Source organism: Marmota monax, unplaced genomic scaffold (genome assembly GCF_021218885.2).
Source record: "Marmota monax isolate L192 unplaced genomic scaffold, Marmota_monax_Labrador192_F-V1.1 WCK01_AAM20220418_F8-fsc00404, whole genome shotgun sequence".
Taxonomy (NCBI): Eukaryota; Metazoa; Chordata; class Mammalia; order Rodentia; family Sciuridae; genus Marmota; species Marmota monax.
Window position 1 is genome coordinate 215,901 of NW_026694380.1, and position 21,556 is coordinate 237,456.

At 47.2% G+C, this 21,556-nt stretch overlaps 5 protein-coding genes across 9 annotated transcripts; 3 read left to right on the top strand and 2 right to left on the bottom strand.

The window, feature by feature from the left end:
- Positions 1–2: 2 nt before the first annotated feature.
- LOC124109363 (lymphocyte antigen 6G6e) lies at positions 3–9,517 on the bottom strand. Of its 3 annotated transcripts, none has more exons than XM_058586598.1 (3): positions 9,363–9,517; positions 8,507–8,609; positions 3–70 (listed from the first exon to the last, which is right to left on the bottom strand). In XM_058586598.1, exons 1-3 carry the CDS (start codon positions 9,470–9,472, stop codon positions 35–37), a joined length of 249 nt encoding a protein of 82 aa, XP_058442581.1. In that variant the 5' UTR covers positions 9,473–9,517; the 3' UTR covers positions 3–34. The 3 variants fall into 3 exon arrangements, with proteins under 3 accessions (XP_058442581.1, XP_058442580.1, XP_046323900.2); XM_058586597.1 differs by having other exon boundaries at positions 8,507–8,632; XM_046467944.2 differs by lacking the exon at positions 3–70 and adding an exon at positions 7,734–8,403 and having other exon boundaries at positions 8,507–8,632.
- Positions 3,336–6,487, top strand: Ly6g6f (lymphocyte antigen 6 family member G6F). Its single transcript, XM_046467946.2, has 6 exons — positions 3,336–3,470; positions 3,948–4,277; positions 4,401–4,664; positions 5,635–5,790; positions 5,948–6,014; positions 6,172–6,487. Exons 1-6 carry the CDS (start codon positions 3,413–3,415, stop codon positions 6,194–6,196), a joined length of 900 nt encoding a protein of 299 aa, XP_046323902.1. The 5' UTR covers positions 3,336–3,412; the 3' UTR covers positions 6,197–6,487.
- Positions 9,518–11,210: 1,693 nt separating the features above from the next.
- On the top strand, positions 11,211–13,099 carry Ly6g6d (lymphocyte antigen 6 family member G6D). Its single transcript, XM_046467948.2, has 3 exons — positions 11,211–11,296; positions 11,405–11,551; positions 12,748–13,099. The coding sequence occupies exons 1-3, from the start codon at positions 11,239–11,241 to the stop codon at positions 12,969–12,971; spliced, it is 429 nt and encodes a 142-aa protein (XP_046323904.2). The 5' UTR covers positions 11,211–11,238; the 3' UTR covers positions 12,972–13,099.
- An 830-nt stretch (positions 13,100–13,929) lies between these two features.
- On the bottom strand, positions 13,930–19,228 carry Ly6g6c (lymphocyte antigen 6 family member G6C). Its single transcript, XM_046467927.2, has 5 exons — positions 18,826–19,228; positions 17,401–17,627; positions 16,746–16,860; positions 15,271–15,381; positions 13,930–14,620 (listed from the first exon to the last, which is right to left on the bottom strand). Exons 3-5 carry the CDS (start codon positions 16,795–16,797, stop codon positions 14,406–14,408), a joined length of 378 nt encoding a protein of 125 aa, XP_046323883.1. The 5' UTR covers positions 16,798–16,860; positions 17,401–17,627; positions 18,826–19,228; the 3' UTR covers positions 13,930–14,405.
- Positions 16,643–21,446, top strand: Mpig6b (megakaryocyte and platelet inhibitory receptor G6b). Of its 3 annotated transcripts, none has more exons than XM_046467925.2 (6): positions 16,643–18,182; positions 18,376–18,723; positions 18,867–18,957; positions 19,321–19,361; positions 19,479–19,577; positions 19,705–21,446. In XM_046467925.2, exons 1-6 carry the CDS (start codon positions 18,122–18,124, stop codon positions 19,719–19,721), a joined length of 657 nt encoding a protein of 218 aa, XP_046323881.1. In that variant the 5' UTR covers positions 16,643–18,121; the 3' UTR covers positions 19,722–21,446. The 3 variants fall into 3 exon arrangements, with proteins under 3 accessions (XP_046323881.1, XP_046323880.1, XP_046323882.1); XM_046467924.2 differs by having other exon boundaries at positions 16,649–18,182; positions 19,498–19,577; XM_046467926.2 differs by lacking the exon at positions 18,867–18,957 and having other exon boundaries at positions 16,657–18,182.
- Positions 21,447–21,556: the final 110 nt, after the last annotated feature.

The following is a 21,556-nucleotide window of genomic DNA, read 5'->3' on the forward strand; positions in this document are numbered from 1 at the left end:
TACCGGCTCCGCCTCGTGCCGAGTCTGGACTTTCTCAGCGCTTACTGGGAAGGGTTTCGCGCTGTTGGACCTACGGGTACAGCAATGGTCAGAAATTAATAGGAAGCGTTTGCAACGGGGAAAGTTAGAAAATTGTCCGGAATTGTTAAATCATTCTTTCTATTTTCTAATATGAACAGACTCTAGAGTGATAGCAGAAACCCTGGAGAAGATTAGGAGTACTTGCCGGCGTTGTGGCACACATCTGTAATCCCAACAAGTTAGGACACCGAGGCAGGATCGCAAGTTCAAGACTAACCTCAGGAATTTAGGGAGGCCTTAGTAATTTGGCGAGACCCAGTATCAAAATAAGTAAATAAATAAAAGGAGCTGGGGATGTAGTTCAGTGGTAAAGTGCTCCTGGGTTCAGTCCCTAGTGCCAGTAACTAACTAAACACAAGATTAGGAGCACTTGACAAGAGCTATAAAAAAGATAAGGTGTCTAACAGTATAGGTAATAAAAGAAATGCTAGATTTTTATGAGAAAAAAATATAAAAAAGTTATTGAAGTCTGGATTGTAGCTCAGTGGTGAAGCACTTGCCTAGCATGTATGAGGCACTGGGTTAAAATCTCAGCACCACACATAAATAAATAAAATAAAGGTCCATTTACAACTAAAAAAAATATTTAAAAACAAAGTTATTGAACTAGGTAAATAAAGGCTTAAGTAAATGAAGAGCCATAGGAGGATCATAGGAAAACAACATTGTTAAAGTATGTGTAATACTTGTTTTTTTTTTCTTTTCTTTTTTTTTTTTTAATGAATGAATTATCACTCTCAAGCATGGAGGAATTGCACAACAAACCATCATGTTCAGGGAAAGAAAGAAAACCACATAAGAAAAATAGAACATGATAGCATTGTATGAAAGTCAAAACCACATAAAATTTAATAATAAAACAAGTGAAAGACAAAGACCAAATTTAAAATAGTATACAGTATAAGGTAACTTTGACTGAAATGGTAATGTTCTCTTTCTTAACATATATACAGATTTGTTTTATTTTCATTGTATCTTACACCTACATAATATATATACTCTAGTTTTTTATTGAAGTAAACACATATACAAAAAAAGGGATGGATGTGAATAATCTATGTATTCAGCACCCAAATCAAGAACAAATCATTATGGCACCCAGAAGAACCTCTGGATTCCTGCCAATTGCTACCTGCCCCCCCACCCACCCCAAGATATTCCACTCTCTGAATTTCTCACCCACACATTTGTTTTCCATTTTTTTTTACTGTATATAAATAAAAATCACACAATACATATTCTTTGTGTCTGACTTCTTTTACTCTGATGACACTTGTGAGATTCAACTTCATAGCAGGGCTGTGTTTGTTCTCTTTACTATCCAGTGTTCCATCCTGTAAATATACCACAGTTTGCCAGCAGCAGTGCCCCATACCTGTAATCCCAGCAACTTGGGAGGCTCAGGCAGGAGGATCGCAAGTTTGAGGCCAGCCTCAGCAACTTAGTAAGGCCCTAAGCAACTTAGTAAGACTCTGTCTCAAAATTTAAAAAAAAAATTAATAAAAGGATGGGGATGTGACTCAATGGTAAAATCCCTCTGGGTTTAATCCCCTGTACCCACCCCCCCCAAAATATATATATATATATCTCACAGTTTTAGCTTTTATATAGTTGTACCTCATATGTAGTCTGGTATGAAGAATTTCATCAAAAATAATCAGCAAAAATAATTTAAATGCAGAATAAATTTGACAAAATTATGCTTGTGCATGTATAAATATACCATAGTGAATTCCACATTTATGTATATCTCTAAAGCACCAATCGATTAAATAGGGGCTGGGGTTGTAGTCAGTGGTAGAGCACTTGCCTAGCATGCGTGAGACACTGGGCTTGATCCTCAGCACCACATAAAAAAGTAAATAAATAAAGGTATTATGTCCATTTACAACTGAAATTTTTTTTAGATAATTACATAAATTAATGAAAGAAAGATCAATAGAGTAAGGAGAATAGGGAGAGGGAAAAGGGAAGGGAAGGGGGACACTGGGAACAGTAATGGAATAAATTAAAATCCATGCATGTATGACTTCATTTCATCAAAATGAATCCAACTATATGTATAACTATAATGCACCAACAAGAAAAAAAACATAATAATTTAAGGTCAGGTGCAGTGACGCATGCCTATAATCCCAGTTCCTTGAGAGGCTGAAGCAGGAGGATAGCAAATTCAAGGCCAGCCTGGGCAATTTAGGAAGACCCTGTCTCAAAATTTAAAAAAGGGCTGGATATAGCTCAATGGTAAAGTGATATTGGGTTCAATCTCCAGTACAGGGAAAAAAAAAAAAAAAAAAACAGAAGAAGAGGAGGAGAAGGAGGGCGAAGGAGGAGGAGAAGGGGAAAATTTAAGGGGCTAGACTGTGGCTCAGCAGTAAAGCACTTGCCTAGCATGGCAAAGCTCTCAGTTTGATTCCCCAGCACCTCAAAAACACAAGCAGATAGTGGCAAAGCGCTTGCTTAGTATGCACAAAGCCCTGTTCAATCCCCAGTACAACAAAAATAAGGAAATTAATTAATTTAGCGGCTGGGATTGTGCTCATGGTAAAGTACTTGCCTAGCATGCATGAAGCCCTAGATCTGATTCCTAGCACCAAAATTAATTAATTAATTAAAATAAATAACACATTAAAAACTTTTAGAACTGTATAAAGAGCTTCCTTCAGTCTTGCCTGGAGCAGAGGGATGAATTAATGAATAATCCAGATCCCTGCTATTCTTCTCTTTGATTAATAGCTTAGAATACTTCTCAAGAATTCTAGAGGTGCTGGGGTTGTGGCCCAGTAGAAGAGTGCTTGCCTAGCATGTGTGAGGTACTGGGTTCAATTCTTAGCACCACAGAAAAAATAAATAAATAAAAATAATTAAAATGTTCATCCACAATTAAAGAGAGAGAGAGAGAGAGAGAGAGAGAGGTCTGTGGTATACCAGGAAACCACAGCAAAACTCACTCCAATCATTTATGGAGCATTAACTGTATGTCCAGCTCTGTATTGGGTTCCATGAAGAACTCAGGACCTTGGCTCATGGCTAATATTTCTCAGGAGTGGAAGAAAGATCACAGAATATACCTCCAAACTGACTGGAGATAGAGACCTGGAACCCCATCTACGTAAAAGTGGCTTGAGTCAGTTTCTCCTCCACCCCCAAAACAGAAAGGTGGGGTCATTTTCCCCAGTAGACATGCAACTGGGTTTTATCTCCCCAGCATTCTCATCCCTTCCAGAGGCCCATGTCACTCCAGCTCAGGGAGTATGGGCCTTTATCTAGTTTCTGTTTCCTCCCTAGTAACCCCAGGTCTTAGAGCGAAAGAACTTGGCAGTCTCTCCCCATGGCAGTCTTATTTCTCCTTCTTCTGTTCCTCTGTGGGCTCCCCCAGGCTGCTACAGGTAAGGGGCAGGAGGTGGGAGATATTTCAGCTATTTGCAAGATTAGGGAGGGATTGCTGATCTTTCTCCTTAGAGGTCTGGAGAATGCATCCAACTCAAGAATACATATTTACCCATTTGACCTCTCCCTGCCTCTACCACTGGTGAAGACCCAGAAGAAATGAGGGTCCAGGTTATGTACAGTTTCCTTTAGAAAATAAAAGCAGATGAGTAAATGTCTAAAGAGATGGGCATTTGCCAACTATTCCAGGCTTTTCTCTCATCTCCAGACCCTTCCACCAGCTTGGGGAGGGGGGAAGGAAAGTCTGTACACTCTTCCTTCCACCTCTCTTTCTTTGTAGTTGTCACTTAAGAAATGTGTTCATCAGTTGAGTCACTGCTGGGAGACCCTATAGAGGGAGGGAGCCAGGGGTTGGAGGACAAGTGGGGCCTTGATGCAATGGAGGTCTCTGGCCTCATACAATTGTCTCCTCACAGACAACATCCAGGTCATCTATGTAGCCTTGGGGGAAGCGATGGAGCTGCCGTGTCCCTCACCACCCACCCTACATGGAGATGAACTCCTATCATGGTTCCACAGCCCTGGAGCAGGCTCCTCCACCATCCTGGTGGCCCAGGTCCAAGTGACCAGGTCAATCCCAAACCTTAGGAAACCTGGAAAAGAATCCAGGCTCAAACTCCTTGGAAACTATTCCTTGTGGTTGGAGGGGTCCAAGGATGCAGATGCTGGGCGGTACTGGTGCACCGTGCTGGGTGAGCACCACAGGTATCAGAACTGGAGAGTGTATGATGTCTCTGTTCTCAAAGGTAAGGTACCAGTCATAAAGGAACCTAAGGTTGAATGGGGAGGGAGTAGAAAAGAACCCAGAGACTGCGAGCTGTAGGGACTGGGGAAGCCCAAAGAACTGAAAGGTCTTCTTTCCTCCACAGGATCCCAGTTCTCTGCAAAGGCTACAGATGGATCCTCCTGCTCTGTCCTATTGTGCTCTGTGGTCCCTGTCAGACGTCTGGACTCTGTGACTTGGCTGGAGGGGAAGGGTCCTGTGAGAGGACGTGTTCATTCCTTCTGGGGTGATGGGGCTGCCCTGCTCTTGGTGTGTCCTGGGGAAGGGTTTCCTGAGCCCAAGGGCCATAGACCAAGAATCATCCGCTGCCTCGTGTCTCAGAATAAAGGAGTCAGCTTTAGCCTGGCAGGTAAACCGAGGGGAGGAGATGTGCCAGAGTGGGGGAACATCCCTCACCTGCTGATAAGAAAGTAGGTGGGATAGGAGACAACTAGGGACAGGTTGAGGTGACTTCTGTTGGAGCAGATCATTCATTGCTGGTAGGAGGAGGCAATTTTTATCATTGACTGAGTCCATAACAGAGAAAGGGATTGGTTAAGCCAACTTTCTGGAGGAATAGACTAGCAGCAAAGTTGTATATATTTCAGTGGAATATACCATTGTTTAGAAATAGTGTAATTTATGATTTTGTGGAATATCCTATAGCAGAGATGAAGAAAATAAGGATTATTTTGGGGGCAGTTGCTTTTGAAGAAAGGATATATGCACTAGTGTTTCAATGGCCCATTGATAGGGAAGACAAAAGGAAAAAATATATATTTGTTCTACAAAAAAAGTAGAAAAAAGGTCATTAAAGAGAGAATGAATACTATTGGATGTAGAATAACTAATTTAAATCAGGATGTGAAGCAAATGGCTACTCTTTGGGGAATCAAAGGCCAGTCAATGGGTAGCGACTGGGCCTTATTGCCCTCTGTATCCTTACCACCTTATATGGTATCTAGCATGTGGTGAGACTAAGCAAGTCTTAGAGAATAAAGAATGAATGGAAGAACAAATAAATGGAAGACACTTTATTTTTTCTTGAAAAGTTGAATTACTATGAGGGCAGTTTTGGCTGGTGGTCTGTTCTAGAGCTAGCTGTCCACATATGAACAGGGCAACACTGTCGTTCTCTATTGAGGTTTTCTACTACCCATGGAGTCAGGGGGAGAGGTCTGGAAAAGAGCAAAGTGGGATGGTGGATATTGGGTCAGGGAAGCTCATGAAGTCTTCTGTAGGAAGATCCTACCAGATTGGGAGGAGTTTGTCTTTGGGGTACAGGGACAGGTCCCCTCACTGCCTCCTTCCTTATCCCTCTTGTCTTGCTCTGACTACAGCCTCCATGGATGCTTCTCCTAACCTCACTGTACCTTCCATGGCCTGGGATGTGACTTGGATCCTGATGCTGTCACTCACAGTGGGCCAGGCATTCACCATCCTAGCTCTCAGCATCATGCTCTGGAGGCGGAGAGTCCGGGAGGTTCAGGGCAGAGGTGAGTCCCCCCTCTTCCAGAAGGGAGAAGAGGGCATATGTGAGGCAAAGGTTCATATCTTGCTTCTGAACCTTGTCCTCTCTAGGGGAGGGAGTAGAAAAGAACACAACTGAATTATCTAGAGACTTCTATACACATTCTGACTACTTCTCCCCAGATGCCTCCATTCCTCACTTTAAACCTGAAATCCAGATCTATGAAAACATCCATTTGGCCCGTCTCAGGTAAGGAACAAACAGGGGACAGAGGCCTAAATTGCAAAAGGTTTGGGGGTGGGAGAGGAAACACTGGGGTTGGATTGGGGATAAGGCTCTGGTTCCTGAGGAAGTAGAGAATAGAAAACTATACTTAATCTGACAGTCTGCTTTACAAATCCCACAGCCCACCTGCCCACAAGACCAGGTGATCTTGGTGACATCTGCTGCTGGGAACTGTGACCTTCTCTCTCTCCCTGGTCATCTGGCACTTGAAAAATTCCCTGAAAACCTCAGCGGGGATGTAGGGCTGGGAGGTGGGCAGAGAATGTGACTTACTGTCTATCTGGCCTCCTGCAGCCCTCAGGCTACCTGGGAAATGGGGATGGGGGAGCTGAAGAAAAGGTGTAGCATTATTTCATGATGTCACCTACAAAAAGGTGTGGTTTTGTGTCTTGACTTGGCCAGAGGAGGGATGGCCCTGAGCATGCAATACTATAGAATTGAGGGGAGGCTGGAGTACCTGTTGAGGGTGAGAAGGGGTGAGGTAGGCAGGGAGGAGATAAAGGAATCTAGAGTCACAGGGGAATCTAAAGAAGAATGGGGGAAACTGAGGAACAGAGAAGGAAAGAGACTAAAGTTAAAATAAAAAGAAACCGAGAGAGAGAGAAAAAAAACAGAAGTGCAAAGTGGGAGAACTAAGGGACAGAAAATGGAAAGAAGACTCAACATGCCTCCAAATTAAGCCAGACCTCCCCACCCGCTAAGTCTCATTCTCACAAAGAAACTAGGGAACAAACATATTTAATCAGCTCACAGACTTCCTCAAATGGAAGGAAAGGAACCAAGTCAGAATGGGGGTGCCTACGCTCCACCTCCAGCCAGACTCCCTCCTTATCCATGGCACACACACTTCCCTGTGGGGCTCCACTGTGGCATTCAGAGCTAAACAGTTATCACTTCAGACTCCTAGGAACACTACCTCCCTGTGCCCATGGCTCACACCCTGGAGAGTGTGTGAGCCAAGTCTTTATTCTCTAAGACTTGCTTAGTCTCACCACATGCTAGATACCATATAAGGTGGTAAGGATACAGAGGGCAATAAGGCCCAGCCGCTACCCATGATGTCACCAAGATCACCTGGTCTTGTGGGCAGGTGGGCTGTGGGATTTGTAAAGCAGACTGTCAGATTAAGTATAGTTTTCTATTCTCTACTTCCTCAGGAACCAGAGCCTTATCCCCAATCCAACCCCAGTGTTTCCTCTCCCACCCCCAAACCTTCTCTGCTTCTCCCTAAGCAGAGAAGAGTGTCCACAAGGGTTAGCAGGTGGGATTCCCTAGTGAGGCTGGTTATGCTTGGCCACCTATGAACTACAGACAAGTTTGGGCTGGTCAGTGGGGAACGGCATTCACACTCCCAAGTTGGCCAGTCCCCAGTCTCAGGCAGAGATGAGCTGGACTCCAGGCCACATCCTCATAAAGTAACCCTATCAGTTCCCCTTTTGGGTCTTGGCTCAAGTCTGGGCTTCCCTGGAGAAAAACTTCCTTTGATATCTTGCCTAAAACATTCATGCTACAGCGGCTTAAGCTAAAATACTGGCAGGAAGGAGAATGAGATGACAGATGGAAAATGAGGAGAATATTGTTTAGGTTCCAGCACTCCAGCCCAACCTGCCAGGCAGCTATAGTTCATTCTTAGAGAGCACACCCGTGCATTCACACACACACACACACCCTGCACACACTGAACCATTGCTAGGTTCCCAGATAACTCCTTTATTAAATGTACTCTATAGTTCCCCACCTACTATGTTACATCTTTCCCAGAAAGACCTTCCTCATCACCATACCTTGTGCCCTTTCAATTCGCTTGCCTGGGACCACAGCTCTATCAAAATGGCATCTTGCTAGGCACCTGGGGCTGAGAGAAGACATCAGCACCAGGCGTTTGGAAAAGACACAGAGCAGATGTTTCTTATGAGGCTGGGCTTTGGGTGGGTGCCTACAAGGGCTAGAGCAGTGCCCATGGGAAACAGGTCTTGGGAGGGGTCTGTGGAGGTGTTGGGTCTAGGAGTCTAAGGATTGTGTACAAAATCAGGTTCTTGGGCATGTCTCAAAAGTGTCCATGCAGGTATTTCCAGTACCATGTTGATGGTGAAGGAGTCTTGGGTTGGGGGCTGAGAGTCCACACAAGGCTAGTGGAGGAGTTGGCCTCCCCAGGCAAAATTGGCCACCAGGAGGAGCAGGGTGGTGAGGAAGAGACTGGGGAGCCACTGTGCTGTGACAGCCGAGTTGCACAGGTCCTGCTCACAGCAGTGGTGCCGCAGAATGTAGGCACGTGACCAGTAGGTGGCATGACCTGGCAGAGGGCACTGGGTCCTTGGGAGGCAGCCTTTCCGCTCGATGATCTCATTCTGGTCTGTGGGATGAAGGAGGAATGCTGAGGCGGAGGGCAGCAGGAAAGGCAGGAAGGAGACAGGTAGGGAGCCACCTGGACAAGGGCCAATGGACCATACTCCTACCTGAGGTGCCAACAGTGATGCCACAAGCTTCATCATCCTGACACTCTGTGGGTACAGGGTAGCAAGGCTTGGCGAAGCTGCAGGTGTAACAGTGAAGCTGTCCCTGGGCAGGGGAAGTGGTGAGACCTGTTGGGTCAGCAGAGATCAGGGCAAGAAGGTAAAAAGCAGAACCCCAAAGGAGCTGGCAGAGGGACATACAGAGAGAGATGGCACACAAAGTGGGACAGAGGAACCATAAAATGGAGGCAGACAGAAGTAGAAAAATAAGAAAGGGAAGAGAGAGAACGAATGAAAAGAAACATGCAGAGAGGCAAAGGGAATTAAAGGGAGGTGCAGACATGAACAGAAGCCAAAAGAATCAGAGACAAGCATAGAGAAACACACACACATACAGAGAGAGAGAGAGAGAGAGAGAGAGAGAGAGAGAGAGAGAGAGATTGGTGACACACACACATACAGAGAGAGAGAGAGAGAGAGAGAGAGAGAGAGATTGGTGAAGAGGTGGAGGGGGAAAGTGAAAAAACTTTAAGTAGATGGCATCAGAGGCAGAAAAGAAAATGGGAATTGACATTGACTGAGGGGTCCAGCACAAAAGCAAGAGGTGAGATAAGGAACAAGAGACACAGAGGCAAGTCAAAGACCAGCAAGGAAGAGACAGTGCCTCTGAAAGGCAACTTCTGCTCTTTCACATTGTCAACTGGCCTGAGGCCATCCCAGTGGCTGGTCTCCCCAAAGTCTTTCCTGCTCTCTTGTTGGCTTCTCCCAGCTCCCTCTCCCTTCCAATCCTCAGAATCTGCCAGCCCCTGCCCCAGCCCCCTGCCCCCTGCCCCCTGAGGATTCCCCAGTCCACCCTTACCCAATGCCCCACAGAGGAACAAGACGCAGAGGAAGATGCTGGAGGTGCCCATGGCAGAACCTGGGCTCAGGAATCTGGGAGAATGTGATCTGCACCCCGAGAAGGAACATCTGAGCATGACAGGGAGGGACCAGTAAACAAACACACCTAGGGAGAGAACCTGGGGGTGGAATAGGATAGATTTCACCAGCATGACTCAACAGGGTCCCCAGCCCTCTGCTCCGAAGCCCCTGTCTCTCACCCCCCTCCCCGCCTGTGCCTTGAGGGTCTTCTCTGTTCTCTCAGTGTTTATAACTCAGCTCTGTCTGCTGCTCCTGAGTTATGTCTGTCGCCTTCCCTTCTGCTCCCCTCCCTTGCTCCCCATCTCAAGCTGTTCTCTGTTCTCTTATTCTTTGTTTTCTCTGTCCCCTCAGCGCATGTGTGCTTCTCAAGGTTACACTCCTAAACAGTCCTGGCCTAGATCATTAGAGTGTATGTGATGTTTGAAGGTGGAATCAACAACACTCATTCACCCACCTACACAGCCCAGCTGTGGAGGGGACCCACCCACACTGCCCAGCTGTGGAGGGGCCAGCCCCACCCTGCTTCATATACCTTTGATCCCCCCCAAGCCTCAACATTCCCACCCCATAATTATCCCTCCCAGCTTTACTACCTTGGAGGAAAAAAATTAATCATGGGTGGGGCTGGGTGGATGTGCTTCCACTGGGGAAGAATGAGACTAGGAACAAAGGCATGGATAGAATGTAGGGACGGGGGAGTGTGGCAGAGTCTGGCTGACTGGGGTTTAAGAGATTGGAGACAGGACTGTGGGTGTAGTTCAGTGAAGGAGTGCTTTTCCTAGCATGGGTGAGGCCCTGGGTTTGATCCTCAGGACCACAAAAAAGACTAAGGAGGAATAAGGAAGACTTGGAAGGGTGAGGGCAGGGGAGACACTGAGCAGCAGTATTTAAAAACTTTGATCTCAGGAGCTCTCTCTCTGTCTCTCTGTCTATCTCCCTCCCTCCCTTCCTCCCTCCCTCTTTTCTGGTACTGGGGATTAACCTCAGGGGTGCTTTACCTCCCCAGCCCTTTTACTTCTTATTTTTACTTTTTTTTTTAACTTTTTTTTCAGTCAGGGTCTTGCTAAGTTGCTTAAGCTTCCCTAAATTGCTTTAAACTTGCAATCCTCCTGCCTCAGCCTCCTGAGTTGCTGGAATTATAGTCATGCACCACTGCACCCAACTCTTTACACTCTTAAAAATATATATATATCCAAATGTCCCAAAGAGTTTGTTTTCATGTTTTTTATATCAATATGTATTGTATTAGAAATTAAAATAAGACATTTTAAATAGGTATTGATTTGTTTCACAAATAAGAACAATAAACCTATTACATGTTAATGAAATAGTTTTATGAAAAATAAATACAAGTTCTCAATTTCACAGTAAGAAGAGTGGAAGTGCTTTACATTTTTGTGAATCTATTTCATGTCAAGCTTAAGATGGCAGGGTTTTCATATCTACTTCTTTGATATTCAGTCTGTAGGGATACGTTGTTTGGTTGAAAATCCAACCTCAAAGATAATCCAATGGAATTGGAAAAGGAAGACCCTTGAAGACCCTTTGACAGAGTCTTAGAGACCCCCAGGAGTTCTTGAGCAATAATTTTTGAACTACTGCTGAAGATGGAGGAGTTTGAGGCTCCAGAGGATGCTGAGAGCATCCACAGGCCCCTCCCTGTCTCCACTGGGGCCCTGGCGCCTGCTGGGGAAGACTCTTTCCTCCCTTTTTATAGCCCTATAAAGCCTAAAACAAGGGGGATATAAGGCTGGCAGAGCAGGGCCAGGGAGGGGGGTGGGAGGGAGGGAGAGGCCCTACTGACACAGGTAGACATGATGAAACCCCAATTTGTTGGAATCCTGATCTGCACACTGCTGGGGGCTGCCTTGGGTAAGAAAGAGGCCAATTCACCTCTCATATGGCCTGTCTTACCCTCTGCCAGCAACTCCCCAGAGAGCCCCAGGTCCAGTGCCTCTTTTCTCCTGCCTCTCCTGCCAGGAAACCGCATGCGGTGCTACAACTGTGGTGGAGGCCCCAGCAACTCCTGCAAAGGGACCGTGACCATCTGTGGTGAGGGTGAACGTTGTGGCTTCTTGGAGCGTAAACCCCAACCAGGCCTGGGACAGAGCAAACTGTCTGAGAACCGTGAGTCCTCAGTTTCTCCCTCTACCCTCAGCCCTTCCCTGCCTTTAGGCCCCACTTTATTCCTCTGGCTTCCAGAACCTTCCAGGCTCCGTCTGGCTCTGGGCAGATGGTGCCACTGTTGGAGAAGAGCAGTCTGTACCCTTCTGGTTCCTGGCACTGAGCACCTGAGCATCCCACAGTTCTTGGGCTTTTACCTCCCTCCTCTTTATTCTCCAGAAAGAATCATAGGCCCATTTACTCAGAAATTCGTCCCTTAAGTCAGGGGCCAACTTTCAAGCACTGGCTAAGAGGTATATTGTGTATGTTTTAATATTTTAATTTGAAATAATTTTGGATTGACAGAATGTTTGCAAAAGTAGTACAGGAAGTTCGTGTATATCCTTCACTCAACTTTCCTTAATGCTAACATATCACATAACTGTAGCACAATTATCAAAATCAGAAAATCACATTGGTATAATATGACTAGCTAATTTAGGCTTTTTGATTTAGCCAGTTGTTCCACTCATGTCCTTTATCTGGTCCTGGACACAAATCAGGGTCCCACATTGCATTTCATTCTCACGTCTTTTTACATTCTCCAGCCTGTGCAAATGCTCAGTCTTTCTTTGTCTTTCATGACTTTGATATTTTTGAAAAGCCCTGATAGATCACTTTGTTTTTATGTAATTTTATGATAGGTTGTTTTGTAGATTGCTCTCAATTTGGATTTGTCTATTTACTTGTTTTTTCCTCTTTTTTTTTTTTTTTTTTTTTGTAGTACTGATGATTGAACTCAGGATGCTCTACTACTGAGCTATCCTAAGCACTTTTTATTTTTTTATTTTGAGAAGGGTCTTGCTAAATTCCCCAGGCTAGCCTTGATCTTGTGATCCTCCTGCCTCAGCCTCTCAAATTGCTGGGATGACAGGCAAGTGCTACCACAACTGGTTTAACTTCTATTTTCTTTCACATGATAAGATTGAGGTCATGTATTTCAGGCAGGAATACCATAGAAGTGATGTTGTTCCCTTATCAGCACACCAGAGCAGCAGTTAACAATGTTAATGTGTTAACTTTGATCACTTGGTTTCAGGGAGGTGTTTTTTGAGAGGGCAGAGAATTCCCTTGGGCTCCTTGAAATCACATCTGCTCTGCCCCAGAAGGCAAATCCTGAAGCCAAGAGTCCAACACCCCGGTTTCATTCTTTCTCTCAGCTTCAGTGACCCTGAGTCATCACCATCCTGCCTGTGTGGCCACCCATCATTGCAACCAAGTGGAAACAGAATTGGTGGGAGACGTGACTTACACAACTCACAGGAACTGCTGCTTTGGAGACCTATGCAACAGTGCTGTGGCAAGCACCGTGGCCCCAGCATGCATCTTGGTTGCAGCAGCCACCACCCTGGTCTGGCTTTTGCCAGGACTATGGAGCGGGTAGTGGGAATGAGGGTAGGCAAGGGAGCAAGGAAACAAGGGAGCTCTGAACATCTAAGGTGAGAAAGTAAGCACTTCTTTGTGAGCCATTAAAATCTAGAGCTGACTGGAAAATTCCATCTACCTTTTGTTGATGGGAAACTTGAAGCAGCAATATGGGGACATCTATCTTCTAGTTTGAGGGTTTCTGGCCCATCAATGGACCTAGTTACAGTGGTTGCTCCTTTCTCTGGTCCTGGACCCCAACCACGATCCCACATTGCACCCCTTAACCAACAAAATCCCCAAGGAAGATGCAGAATCTCTCTTAGTGACTACTGGATCTTGCTGCTAGGGAAGATCTACCTTAGTAATGCAGATTACTAAGGAGAGTAAGCTCTGGACTGAGTGGAAGTGACCAGGATTCCATGAGCTTGGCTGTCTGGGTTTGTTCCCCTTTCCTCCATTTGTAACTTAGTTCCCAAAAGGACTTTTTTTTTTTTTTTTTTTTGCAGTACTGGGATTTAACCCAGGGCTTCACACATTAGGTAAGCATGGATAGGACTATTTTGAATTGAAAAGGAAATATAAGTCCAGCGATAGGAGAGTTGCTTGGATACCCTGGTTAGTAACTAGGCCAGGTAAGGCCTCAGATCCTAATCTGAGGCCCCATCCACATATCCCTCTCCTACCTCTCTGGGGAGACCTAAAGCCAGGCTGTATCTCCTCCTTAGCAGAATATCACTAGGGTGTGGCTAAATTTAGGATAAGGGTTGTTTCTCCAAACACTGGGACCTATGTGCCACCTCCAGACACTGAAAGACAGGATGGAGACCTGAAAAACCTGTTCCTTCATTTACATGAGCCCAGCCTCCCAGGGAAACTCCCTGAAAGACTCTTGGGTAAGGGGAAGGCGGGGGGTGGGGGTGAAGGTGCTGAGAGTGTTACATCCAGGGAGGGGGTTTGACACTTAAAGTCTTCTGAAAATGAATGCACAATTTATTAGACACAGACATTTATTACTCAAAATGGAAAAGATGAGTAGAGGGTTTGGTGAATCAGTCCCATAGAGTGAGGTCATCAGGTCCTTCCTGGGGCTTTCATTGGAGACGGGACAGAAGCCCCATTTCCGGCCCAGATCCCAATCCCTCCTCTCAAGGAGGGCACCTCAGAGTGTAGAAGACAAAGTAGAAGTCCTTCATGAGCCAGTGGAGGATCTGGAGTGGTCTAAAGGGAAAGACTCAGGAAAAACAGAACAGAGAGTACAGTTTAGGAAAAATAGATAGGGAGACCACTCTGGGCACTGTTTCATTAAAGAAATGAGAAGGGACTGGAGAAACGCTCTTCAGAGGAAGGGGAGCCAGAGAAAGATCATTCTGGGAAACAGGAGATGTGGAGCCATAAGGAGAGAGGCTCTGGCTAAGGCAGGTGGGGAGGAAGGACAGCCACAGAGTGAGCCTCAGTGCAGCAGCCAGAGGCCAAGGCCAGCCAAGGAAGTGAGGAAAACCAGGGTCAGGGTGGGTGTGGGCCGGGGGGCTGGGCTATTGCAGTTGTCTTTGCTGCAGCAGGTGGTGTTATAGTTCAGGCCCAGCTTGTGGTTGGTTTGGTTGAAGGCCTCCCGACAGGGCTCTTCTGGTGTGCCACAGCGCAGGTTGGAGAAAACCCACATCTTTCCTAGAGGCAGGAGTGGAGTGGGCAGGGAGATCAGCTAGGATTGGCACCTGGCACACCTATGCCCACTCCCCACCATGTACACCCACCCAGGCTTCCTTCCTTCGCAAATTTGCCCAGCCCTGCCCTTTATCTCTTCTCAGCCTATTTTACTCCTCTACCTCCTTATTCTGAACCCCAATCCTGATTGGCCATGAGGTCTTTGGGCCTGTTTTATCTCTCTTGAGGGTATTTAGTCAATTTGACACTAACACCAACATCATAGGATTGTCATGAACATTCATTGAAACAGAGCACATAAAGACATAGGTCAAGCTGGGCACGGTGGCACATTCCTATAATCCCAAGTCACTGGGAGTTTGAGGCCAGCCTCAGCAACTTAGCAAAACCTATCTTAAAAAAAAAAAAAAGAAAGAAAGAAAAAAGAAAAAGAAAGTCAGGGAGGTGGGAAGCACTGGATGTAGCTCAGTGGTAAAGTACCCATTACCACACATGCACACACAAAAAAGCCCAGTGCCTGGTATATAATCATTTTGGCCAAATGTCATCATTGCTATAATTCTCTGTTCCATCTTAGTCTTAGCCCTGGTTGGGTCTCAGTCCCAGACAGAGTGTCCCACTTGTCCCTCTTCCACTATAGAGGCAGATATTACCGAGGTACACATTTGTTGTTAGGCACTGGTGTCCTGGCTCCAGACGGCAGGACTGCCGGTCCACGCAGCCCAGCACAGGGACTTTGTAGCAGGAGTGACAGCGGATATCAGCTGGGGAGAAACAGGTCAGGCTGAGGCATGGGGTGTCTAAGCTACCTGGGGGTAAGCTGAACTGGGAATGGGGGTGTAGAAGAGCCTATGAAATAGGTGCACTGATCTGTTTGGTCCATGGGACAGAGCAGGTGAGTGATGCGGTGAAAGTGGCAAGTGGGTGACAGGTGAGGGTGGAGTTGTTCTTTGTGAAAGGCTCACACCCTAAATATCTTCCTCCACCACACCCCATTTGGGATGAGTCAAGAGGAGCACAACTACCAACAAAAACATGCGTCTGGGGACAGCTGGGATGAGAGGAAACTGTGGGGAAGGAATGGGGAAAGGAGGGAGAGGATAGAGACTTGAAATAGGAAGAAATAAGAAGAATAAAAATGATGGGATTATGATGCCTTAAAAAATGGCTTGGAACTTGAGGCTTCAAGAAAGCCACCTGTGGCCAACTTTAGCAATTTACTCTTCACCTTGTGGGGCAGCCAAGAGTGTGGGTGGAGGAACCAGTCCTGAATGGAGTCCTCTTTACCACAGCTCTCTGGCAGAAGGAATAATACCTGAGAGACATTTCATCAGAATCCTTCTTAGCAGATTACCAGAAAGGAGAGGGTGGGTACAGAAGATGGCACCCCCAGTGTTCCTGCTTCAGCTAATTCAAGGCATGGGCATGCAAGATTTGGCAAAGGAGAGGTCAGTCCAAGAGTGGAGAGCCTGGAAATAAAACCCACCTCACTCTAGGGGTGAGTGGCCCTGGCATCCCCTCCCTAGGAGCTTTGGGGAAACTCCCTGGTTCCCCAGAAGGCTTTAAGAAGTTACTGAAACCATCCAGAAAGCCTGTGTCCCTGGTAGGGGTGAGAATATGTAGCTCAGGGAGGAACAAGGATACACTAGGAAGAGCCACAGCTGAGTACCTAAGTCCAGGGTGGAGTAGATGGAGAGGGTGAGGTCTGAAAGAAGCCTGGATCTGGAGGCTTAAGTCTGAAGACACATCCCGCTGTCTGCAGGAGGTGAGAGAAGGCAGTAAGATGGATCCAGGAGAATTGTGGATTGAAATGGGGCAAGCCAGGGAACTAGATATCAGAGTTTCCAAGAAGTGGGCACCTTGGAGTGAGAAAGAGACCTGGAGCCCTCGCAGGTGAGAAAAGTGGCACTTTCTTGGGGATGAGGAGGAATATGATGATGGAGACCTGGGTCCTTGAGAAATTGTGCAAGGAGCCTGTAACAGAGAGATCTGGTCCTGGAAACATAGGAGAGCTGAGCCAGTTGGGGCTGAGGGTTTTTGGGATCATGACTAATGGGTGGTACAGGCAGGGCAGGGAGGTTGAGGTCCTGACAGGTGAACCAGGTTCTTGGGGGCCACAGGTACTTACCTGACACCCAGCAGAGCAGAGCAGACAGGGTGAACAGAAGAAGGCCTTTCATGGTGAGGGTCCCAAGAATGGTAGTAGTCACAGCCGTTGTCAAGAGATTTTCAGGGATCCTGCTCTGGGAGTTGAACGGCCTTTTTGGAATTTATAATCCCAAGGCCCCTCCCTTCTCTGCCTCTGCTGGCACCTCCCTTCCTATTTACACTGTGCTGACCAGAGAAAAAGACTAAGGATGGGGAGAGGCTGAGCAGACCTGGCTGGGGAATGGGGATGGGTGAGAGGGAAGGGGAAGGGGAAGTGCCACTGGTGGCCAACTCCATTTTGGTTCTTGGTTTCAGGATGCCCGGCTGAAAGCCCTGTCTAGTCCTCTGAAGGAGAGTCACCAAAAAGCCTCTATGATTTACAATGACCATAGTGGCAGCTTCTGCTAGGTCCTAGGAAACAATGGAATGTGGCCCAAGCTGGATTGCCGAATTTGGATCCCTGGGGGGCACTGGCCAGGATGCAGGCAGAAATTAAAGATGGAAGGGATTGAATTAATCTTTACTCAACCCTCATTTGGTCTTTCCCACCCCAGCCCAACCACAGGATGAAGGGTTTGTGACATCATGGAGGGTTTCTGTGATGTCCTGGGGATAGGGGAACTGAGGCTGCCTACCTTCTAAAGAGTTGCTGCTTCAGGCCCCCTAAAGGTTTGAGGGACCTCACCCCTCCACATGGGCTTGATGTGATCTTGATGGCTCCAGTCCAGTGAAGGCTGCTGGAGTAACAGGTGTGGGACATTTGCATCTGCTCCTAAAGGCCTCCCCAGTCAAAACTTGTGGACTTGGGTGGGGTACTGCAGGCGGGGAAGGACAGCGTGGGCACAGAAAGGTGAGGTAGAAGCTAAAATAAGAACAGAAGTAGTAAAAATAATGGTGAGCACTTAGTGTTCCTATGTCCATTATTGCTTTAGTTGTTTTACAGGTATTACTTTAGTTCTCACAATGCTGTATGAAATAGGTGTGTTCATCTTCATTTACAGATGAGCAAAGAGGCAGCAGTTAAGCTACTTGCCCACATCCAACAGTTCATAGATGGCAAAGTCAACATATGAACTCAGGACAGTGGAGCTCCAGAATTTGTCCCAGCTATCACTCTGCTGGAGGAGTTAAGTAGGCAGGAGTGCTGTGTAAACAGCCTATTACAAATTTTAAGTGGGCACTGTTTTAGGGCTGTGAGTTTGCCTGTGAGGATTCCTAAAGAGATGGAAGAATTGGTGGCCCCGCCCCTGCTCTTATCAGAGCCCCCAGTCCCGAGATACCTCAGTCCCTGTCCCCAGACTTCCCTCCGGTCTTCCCGCTGATTCACTTGCTGCCTCTCCCCACCTCACCCCAGCCATGGCCCTGGTTCTGCAGCTACTGCCTCTGCTGCTTTCGAGGGCCCACGGGGACCCGGGGGGTAAGCAATTCCGGGGAAAGTTGTGATGGTGAGGAAAGACTGAGGCAGGGGAAGGGAACACCTGAGGAGTCGCGAGTGTGTGAGAAGATCCAAAATGGTGGAAGGGCAGAGTGAAAAAAAGAGATGGGGTGGGGACAGTGTCATCGACCTGCCCCATGGACTTGTCCTAACCACCGTCCCCCGCCTCCCCTAGCATCTCTGGATGGACGCCCTGGAGACCGGGTGAATCTTTCCTGCGTGGGGGTCTCACACCCCATCCGCTGGGCTTGGGCGCCTAGTTTCCCAGCTTGCAAAGGTCTGTCCAAGGGACGTCGCCCGATCCTGTGGGCATCGTCCAGTGGGATCCCCACTGTGCCTCCACTCCTGCCCTTCGCTGGCCGCCTACGCTCTCTGGACCCTGGTATCCGGCGGCTGGAGCTGCTCTTGAGTGCGGGGGACTCGGGCACATTTTTCTGCAGGGGACGCCACGAGGATGAGAGTCGTACGGTGCTTCACGTGCTGGGCGATAGGGCCGATTGCAGAGCCCAGGGGCCTACGCACGGTAAGTGGAGATCAACACGTACGGTGGAGTTAACTCGGACACACTCCGGGGAGAGGGATGGAAGCTTTGCTGAGCAACAGAGCTAGCTCTCTGTGGTCGTACCCCTGACGTCTGCATCCCTCCCCGCCACGCTGTTTCCTTAGGGTCGCTGTATCCCCAAGTCCTGGTCCCGTTGCTGGGCGCTGGTCTGGTGCTAGGACTGGGAGCGTTGGGCGTGGTCTGGTGGTTGCGCAGGTGAGCACCAGGGGCGGGGCCTGGTTTAATAGGGCTTGACCAGAGGCGGCAGGGGCGAAACGTGAATTTTCGCAAAGAAAAGAGCTAGATCTGGAGATCCAGGCATGGTTTGGAGAACGCAAGAGGTCAACACTTGGGAGCGAGGCCGGAGGCTGGTGTACCAAGCTGGGCATGACTAGAGGAGTGAAGCTAGATGCGCCACAGGATCGGAGTGTGGGCAGCACTTTTTGTGTGGGAGGGGCCTAAGTTGTTTTGCTGGTCAGAGTGAGCAAGTTGCAAGGTTGTGGTTGGCGCCGCCTGCGGCCAAGGAGAACCAGCGCAACAAGATTGGTGACTATTAAAGACTCTTATACTCCTTTACAGGCGCTCGCCCCCGCCTCCGCTTCCACCACTCCCCACATTTGGTAAGACTAACTCCTCCCCACTTTTCCTCTCCTACTGGTACAGTCCCCTCCCCTCAATTCCTGAGTTGGGCCCCTGTTGGGAGCAGACAAGTTGGTCACCTTCTCTCCATCCTTCAGCTCTGTCCCCCCCATATAGCTCCTTTGATGAAAGCCGAGCCCCAGAGACCCATGGAGGAGGAGGAGCCCAAGATTCCAGGGGACCTGGACCAGGAGCCGGTAAGGACTTGGGAATGGGAAAGGTGCTGGACGGAATCCCCCAGGAAAGTGGACCAAGAGGTAGGTCTGAATCTCAAGGGAGTCAGACTGCTGAGACCATCCTGCCTTCCTCCCTTGCCTCCTTCAGAGCCTGCTCTACGCTGATCTGGACCATAGAGCCCTCAGGAGACCCCGTCGGCTGTCCACAGTAGTCCCTGCTGATGCGTCCACTGTCTATGCAGTTGTAGTTTGAAGGGAAGCCCTCACTCCAAACTCTGTAGTTGGGGGCTTCCACCCCTCCATAATTCCCACCCTCTTGATCTCTCACCTAGAGGAAGGCATCATGGGATGGAAATGAGCATGTCTAGGAGTCTGAAGGCCTGGGTTCTGGGCTATATCTGCTGCTGATCTTGCTCCTTCAGTTATTCTCATCTTTCCTATAGCTTCCATGTCTCCTTCGCCCCTGATGTCCTCTCTAAACCTGAATCAAACCCTGTCTCGATATCTTAGTTAACTTCCCAATAATTGTCCTATCTCTTCCCTTCAGAATCAAGCCTTTGAACCAGGAGCATACATCTGCTTTTTTTCACTTTCTTTTTTCTTCTATCTCCACTACTTATCTGCTGAAATTACTTATCTACTCTCCACAAGTTTGCCAGTGATGTTCTGATGTCCTAGGCTACGTTTTTTAGCACTCATTTGGCATGGCCTTTGATCACCCCCTTCATTAAGTTATTTTACTTTGCTGCTCTTATCTTCCTCTAGATTCTTTTTCTTTGCTTTCTATCCCCATGGTATTCTCTACCATTCTAGGTTTGTCCCTTTCTTCCCCTTACCCCTCTTCTGGAAATCTCCTATCTGCAGGTAATTCTCAGCCTGCACCTCTAGAAAGACACTTAGAACTCTCTGCATCCCAGATCTAGGACATCCTGCCTGGCTGACCCCAGGCATTTTGCACAGTGTATCAAGCACAATTTATTGTTTACATTCTCTCTTGATCAACCCAGTTGACCAAGCCAGAAACCTGGAGTCATATGACCTCATTTCTCATTTCCACACAATGAGCCATGAAGTCTTGTCTATCTTAAGGTCACTGTCAAATCTTTTTTCCATGTCTAGTGCTGTCACCAGAATGTAATCTCCTCATTTCCTTCCTGGGTTATCCATAACTCATACTTCTGCTTTGCCCTCCTCTGAAGCCGGAGATCCTCTTCAAGTACTAACTTGCTCCTGACATCCCTTATTTTTAAACTGTGGTATTTTTCTCCTTAAGCTTCAGCTCTGGGTCATGGACCTTGGCTTTTTAAAAAAATATTTTTTGTAGTTGTAGATGGACAGCATGCCTTTATTTTATTTGTTTATTTTTTAATGTAATGCTAAAGATTGAACCCAGAGCCTCACAGTGCTAGGCAATCACTCTGCCACTGAGCTACAGCCTCAGCCCTGGACCTTGGCTTTTGATACAAGGTGATATAGCACTCTCTGGCTTATCTGTCATTCCATGTGCACGCAACATGCCAGCCTTAGAAAAAAATCTCCCCAGCCATCCAAAATGCCTCTGTCCAGAGTAATTCCTTCTTTCTGGATTACCCTTTTTTTCTCCTCTCCACTACCTGCCTGGCTAATTCTTATTTATCCTCAGGACTCAGTTTGTGTTGCCTTTTCTGAGAAGTTGGTCCTGAACCTCCTTGCCCTTTGCAGCACACACTTTGATACCTTACAGAGTCCCTTATTTTTCTCATAGAAAGAAACAGCTTCCTGTGAATTATTACATTACTATCTATATTTCAATTTGTAAGAAATGTTCATGTACTATAAGTTCCCTGACATCTGGAGACTGACCCTTTTGATATCACTGCTAAGCTTCAGTAAATGAGTGAATGAAAATGATTGTCTCTGAAAATGTCATTTCTTCTTCTCTATCAAGTAAAGGTGGACTGTTAATCTACCAGTGTCTGAATCATCTGACATTTAGATATAGTCAGAGAGTGATCCACCCA

Excerpts from the sequence above, each read along its gene's own strand:
- Ly6g6f (XM_046467946.2), top strand. The coding sequence starts at position 3,413 with ATGGCAGTCTTATTTCTCCTTCTTCTGTTCCTCTGTGGGCTCCCCCAG. Across the intron at positions 4,278-4,400 it reads TGATGTCTCTGTTCTCAAAG|GATCCCAGTTCTCTGCAAAG; the intron begins GTAAGGTACCAG and ends TTTCCTCCACAG. Across the intron at positions 6,015-6,171 it reads ATCCATTTGGCCCGTCTCAG|CCCACCTGCCCACAAGACCA; the intron begins GTAAGGAACAAA and ends CAAATCCCACAG.
- Ly6g6d (XM_046467948.2), top strand. The coding sequence starts at position 11,239 with ATGATGAAACCCCAATTTGTTGGAATCCTGATCTGCACACTGCTGGGG. Across the intron at positions 11,297-11,404 it reads ACTGCTGGGGGCTGCCTTGG|GAAACCGCATGCGGTGCTAC; the intron begins GTAAGAAAGAGG and ends CTCTCCTGCCAG. Across the intron at positions 11,552-12,747 it reads GAGCAAACTGTCTGAGAACC|CTTCAGTGACCCTGAGTCAT; the intron begins GTGAGTCCTCAG and ends TCTTTCTCTCAG.
- Ly6g6c (XM_046467927.2), bottom strand. The coding sequence starts at position 16,797 with ATGAAAGGCCTTCTTCTGTTCACCCTGTCTGCTCTGCTCTGCTGGGTG. Across the intron at positions 15,382-16,745 it reads TCTGCTCTGCTGGGTGTCAG|CTGATATCCGCTGTCACTCC; the intron begins GTAAGTACCTGT and ends GTTTCTCCCCAG. Across the intron at positions 14,621-15,270 it reads AACAACAAATGTGTACCTCG|GAAAGATGTGGGTTTTCTCC; the intron begins GTAATATCTGCC and ends TCCTGCCTCTAG.
- Mpig6b (XM_046467924.2), top strand. The coding sequence starts at position 18,122 with ATGGCCCTGGTTCTGCAGCTACTGCCTCTGCTGCTTTCGAGGGCCCAC. Across the intron at positions 18,183-18,375 it reads GGCCCACGGGGACCCGGGGG|CATCTCTGGATGGACGCCCT; the intron begins GTAAGCAATTCC and ends CGCCTCCCCTAG. Across the intron at positions 19,362-19,497 it reads TCCACCACTCCCCACATTTG|CTCCTTTGATGAAAGCCGAG; the intron begins GTAAGACTAACT and ends CCCCCCATATAG.
- LOC124109363 (XM_046467944.2), bottom strand. The coding sequence starts at position 9,480 with ATGCTCAGATGTTCCTTCTCGGGGTGCAGATCACATTCTCCCAGATTC. Across the intron at positions 8,633-9,362 it reads GTTCCTCTGTGGGGCATTGG|GTCTCACCACTTCCCCTGCC; the intron begins GTAAGGGTGGAC and ends CTGACCCAACAG. Across the intron at positions 8,404-8,506 it reads CATCACTGTTGGCACCTCAG|ACCAGAATGAGATCATCGAG; the intron begins GTAGGAGTATGG and ends TTCATCCCACAG.